At 40.2% G+C, this 4,854-nt stretch overlaps 1 protein-coding gene across 1 annotated transcript; it reads right to left on the bottom strand.

Moving 5' to 3' along the window:
• Positions 1–2,669: 2,669 nt before the first annotated feature.
• Positions 2,670–3,566, bottom strand: LOC110153461 (leucine-rich repeat-containing protein 30-like). The gene has a single exon (XM_020917360.2). It carries the CDS (start codon positions 3,564–3,566, stop codon positions 2,670–2,672), a length of 897 nt encoding a protein of 298 aa, XP_020773019.2.
• Between the last annotated feature and the right edge of the window lie 1,288 nt (positions 3,567–4,854).

The following is a 4,854-nucleotide window of genomic DNA, read 5'->3' as shown; positions in this document are numbered from 1 at the left end:
TGCAGAGTTGTAGTTACATATAGGGTTTTCAAGTACCTTTTATCTAACTATATCTATGAATCTTTTGGTTCCAGTAATACTTCACAGACACAGAGGTTGGAGTCAGTCCCAGATGTTTTGGATACAAACACAACCTGGATCACACAATCTCACATTCTCTTCAGACTATTACTAACATTGTCTCTTGGCTAACATGTGCAGGTAAGAACGGATACTAGAACAAAACATAAAAAAAATATATTTTAGAACACCCTGGTTCCAGCAATTAAGCTGAGAACGAATTCTGACCGTTGATTAAAGCCACAATTTGTAATGTTTTGCCCCCAAAATAGCATGCTTTTTATTTTATTTCATATTATTACTGCATGATTGAACACTTTGCAAGCTGTACTAAGAATTTTAATTTACATTTTTAATAGTTTTATTTGCAGGCTGAACAAATTGAACAATGAAAATGAGATTCAGTGCCATAAAATATCAGTCCAAAATGTGGAGACACCGGTATGGTTGTCTTTTAAAAACATAAATGTTTGTTGATTTCACTGTCCTTGTCTGTTTTAAAAATGAACCATGAGTCTAAAATAAAGATGAATTGAACTTGAACTGATGGATTTTTTTTTTATTGCACTAAAAAACTGAAATTTTCTACTATACGTGCTTGCATCTCCACAAACCTGACTTATTTGCCCTGCTTGTTTCTATGGAAATGTTGTTCCTTTGACTATAATAATCCACATCATGGCAGAAAACGTATCTATCTCTGTGGAGAATGTTCCGAAGTATGGTTTTAACTTTTCAATTTCCATGGTGACCTTCAGAAAGTTGCATACTATCATTTTAATCATTTTAATTGAATGCATCCAACTCTGTTTTTTGTTTAGTTTAGTTTAGTTTTTTTACTAAATGGTCTATAATTGTGTTACTTATATATATTTTAGTGTTAGATAGTGGAATATAAAGGCCCAAAATACTTCAAAATGTGAAAATCAGATGGCCCTTGGGAAATTTGCTTAAAAAAGTACAGTGACTTTCTCATCGTTGATCTTTTGACTGTCGGAGAAAAGCCACACTGCGGGACATACGCCTTTTTTTTCCTCCTCTATCTCTGTCTTTCCCAATTTCATTTTGTACACCCAACTTTGCTGAACTTGCAAACATGTGCAAGAATCCCGGTCCATAGCGCAGACATTAACAGGCTCTACGTGTCTACCCTGACTGCCTGTTACATCACCCGTCAGTGGTGTAGAGTGACAGGTGAGCCCCCAGGAAGTGCTAATGTAGCTCCCTGCCACATGATTAGTGACACCGGGGACATACTTTCTCGGGGTGATCCTACTACTCTGCTGCTTTAGAATAAGTGAAAACTGCAAGGAGCACAGAATATACTTGTACCCAGCAGCGATCATTTGCATAGTTCAGTCGCACACACTAGTTATCGGCATCGGCTCACAACATTGGTGGCATAGTGGTGAAGTTGCGGTTGGCGTCCTTGATTTATGACACGAATGCTTTTAATTCCAAGACTGCATGGGGCCTTCCTATGTGGGGTTTGCGACCTAAAATTTGTACATCTAGTTTATCTGACACCTTGAAACTCCTGCTCAGAATCCGTGGCCAAATTTGGTATTGGAGATGGAGAATGGGTCAAATTGTGATCAGTTTAATACTAAACATGATAAAGCATTAAACACATGATTGATGTCATGTGTTCGTCTTTCAAAGCACTTTTGGACACTCAATGCTGTATTATTATGCGGTACTAGTGTTGCATTATTCATTAATCGTAAATTGCAATAGTACGCTGTTTTATAATAGTCATTTCAACAAGTATTGATACTGAATTTTTTTTTTTTACCTTTCCTAAATAGTTCAGAACAGTGTATGTAATATTTCTTTCATCAAAATTACATTCTATTTTATATAAATGCTTCTGTTTCTTTGAGTTTTTAATTTTTTTTAAATCATCACTGTGTTGACAAAAGTTTGAGATCAAGTTTCAAACTAGTATTGTGACAATGCTGAAGATTTTCACAGCTTGCCGCAGTGAATTCCTTTTAGGAAAGTAACTGCATTCTGAATACCAGCAGTAATTGTACCAGTTACTCAAAATTAAAATCCTAAAAATGCATCTTTTCTGTATTAGTGTTTAGTTACTGCTCAACATTATCAGTCACCTTAACTAGAGATGTAACAATATCCAAATCTCTCGGTACAATATTATCACGATATGCATCTCACAGTATGATATTTATTGCGATATTTTGGAAAGGCTGATATAATTGTAGATAGGACAAGTTTCTGCTTTTAAAATACATTTACAAGACTTTGGTGGGAATTATTTCCATCAAAATCCCAAGATTTCAAGTAAAACACGTATTTCTTTGTGGTGTTTGCACTGAAATGAATCATGGGATATGTAGTTCCCAATGTTTATAAGCTGTTTCTACTGTAAAACCATGCATTTGAGCAAAGGAACTTGTGATTCGATATATTGTGACAGCCCATGATATTATTGTGAGACTTAGAAGATACGTTATCACGATATTTCGGTTATTGTTACATCCCTAAACTTAACCCTAACACAACTTCACATATACAGTATTTTCTATGATCTTTTACAGCACTAACCACATTACACATTGCCCTCCACAGTTCCCAGTGCGGTCTGTTCACGAGGGTTTGAGGTAGTTATACAGAGCGCTTAACCCTCCTTGGAGCACCTCCTGTATTGGCTTCAACAGAGGATTATGAACAATATGAAGTCCTTTGTCCAGAGGGTGACAGGCTAACCTCCCCAGCCGATTCAGCAAGTACATCTCCACCGGGACACTTTGCAAATCATTAAAATCAACATTTAACAACTCCAGCGACTCCAGCAGGCAGATCGTCTTGGGAAGCGAATGCAGGCTGTTCCCTTCTACAATCAGTATCTTTAGATTGACCAAATCTTGAATCTGATCCGCGATGGTCTCCAGTCTATTACAAGCGAGATGCAGGAATATCAGGCGCTTCATGTTGTAAACGCAAGTCGGGATGATGGAAATTCGATTGTGGCTGAGGTTGAGTTTGGTCAGATTTTGCATGGACGCTAAACTGTTGGGCAGAGAAGTGATCTGATTATTGGCGAGACTGAGCACTTCCAGGCACGTGCACGACCCCAGCTCCTCTGGCACTTCGCTGAGTCTGTTCCGACAGGCAAAAAGCACTCGGAGCTTCTTCAGAAGTCCAATCTCTGGGGGCAAACTCGACAGATTGTTGCCCCAGAGGTTAAGAATGACCAGATTGTCCAGAGAGCCCAGTGCAGGGGGCAAGGAACACAAGCAATTCATGGATAAGTTTAGTTTTTGCAGTTCTCTGAGTTCCCATAGTTCCGCAGGGGGTTCGTCCAGACCACGCATGGCTAGGCTAAGGGTGTTAAACCCAAAATGGACAGTTGCGTGACGCCGGATTCGCTCAGCTGCCGATGACAACGACTGATCATCTGGCCGTATGGTGTTCTTTCGTCTTTGCTTCGCATCAACTTCATCTAAATCCTTACCGGACAGGCGAGACTGCTTTCCTCCCATTGTCCATGTAGCAAAACTAAAAAAATGTAATTACCAAAACATGATCTTGAATCTTCACAAAGTTGTGTTCAATCAAAACAGTCTAGTCACCCGTCCAGATTTTTGGCAGTGAACTTCCAAGCTGGACTCTGAGTCGGGTGTGCGTGTAGCGTATGTGTAACCAAAGCATTATAGGAGCGCGTGGTCTGGTCTGGTCTCTTACGTCTTTCTTGCCCCAGCTGGTCCTGTCACTTGCCAAGTCCACAGATAGACTAACCCCCCTCTGAGCCCCCCTCCGCTTCTCCCTATGGGCAGACCAGAAGACCATGACTTACCATTGCACACCATTTGGACGCAAGCTGTTGAGGTCACTGCCATTATCCCCATGAGCACTTTGTGAATATTTCTACACACCTACTAACTTTTTCTAATTTAAAGCTTCTTGACATAACAATATAATCTATTCGAGTTATGTCAAGTTCTCAGTTTGAGTAAACAGCTACTTTTTACCTTTTGTACAGGAGAGGTTGGCAGTTCCAAAACTGAAATCATCCAATTACATTTAGTGAATCATAAAGACACAACGATGCACTTCCTGTATTACCACATGACATCAGGTGGAACTGTTAGTGAGAAGAACATGTGTGAATGAAACAAAACACAACTCCAGGTCTGTTTGTGATGAGGAAACACCATTATAACAAAGATCCTGTCAAAGCCCCATCTTGTCAGATCTCAAGAAGCTATCGAAGGCTGGGCCTGGTTAGGACTTGGATGGGAGACTACCGAGACCACCAGGTGTCACAGTGGAGTGCCAGTGGCAATAACTGTTGTTGTGTCCTTAGGCACTTCACCGACATTCTTTAGTACAGGGCTCTCCAACCTGTAGCTTGGGAAACTACCAGTAGCTCTCCACCTCCTTCAGAGTAACTCTCCAAGGGATTTCTGAATCTATGTATTGTGCTGAATAAGTAAAATTTGATTAATTACCATTCTAAATGTATAATTTTGATGCCTAAATTTGTGCACTGATAAATGGATAATGTTTTATTTTTTCCAGGCATCTGTTGATGTTCCCTGTCTAAGGCTTGGAGAGGCTTTTATATATACTCAGTTTCTTGGTGACTGCTTGGTAGCTCTCTGGCATTTTCATTTTGTAAAAGTAGCTCACTGGAGGAAAAACGCCGGTGACCCCTGTCCTGGTATGAAAGTGGTGAGTGTGTGAGTGATGGTGTTGGTGGCAGTGATGGCGCAGACTGGCAGCCACACTTCTGCCAGTGTGCCCCAGGGCAGCTGTGACTACAATAGT

Source organism: Boleophthalmus pectinirostris, unplaced genomic scaffold, assembly GCF_026225935.1.
Source record: "Boleophthalmus pectinirostris isolate CB_2022bp ecotype Guang Dong unplaced genomic scaffold, ASM2622593v1 HiC_scaffold_16, whole genome shotgun sequence".
Lineage (NCBI taxonomy): Eukaryota > Metazoa > Chordata > Actinopteri > Gobiiformes > Gobiidae > Boleophthalmus > Boleophthalmus pectinirostris.
The sequence above is the reverse complement of the archived record's forward strand: the minus strand, read 5'-3'. Positions and strand labels throughout refer to the sequence as shown.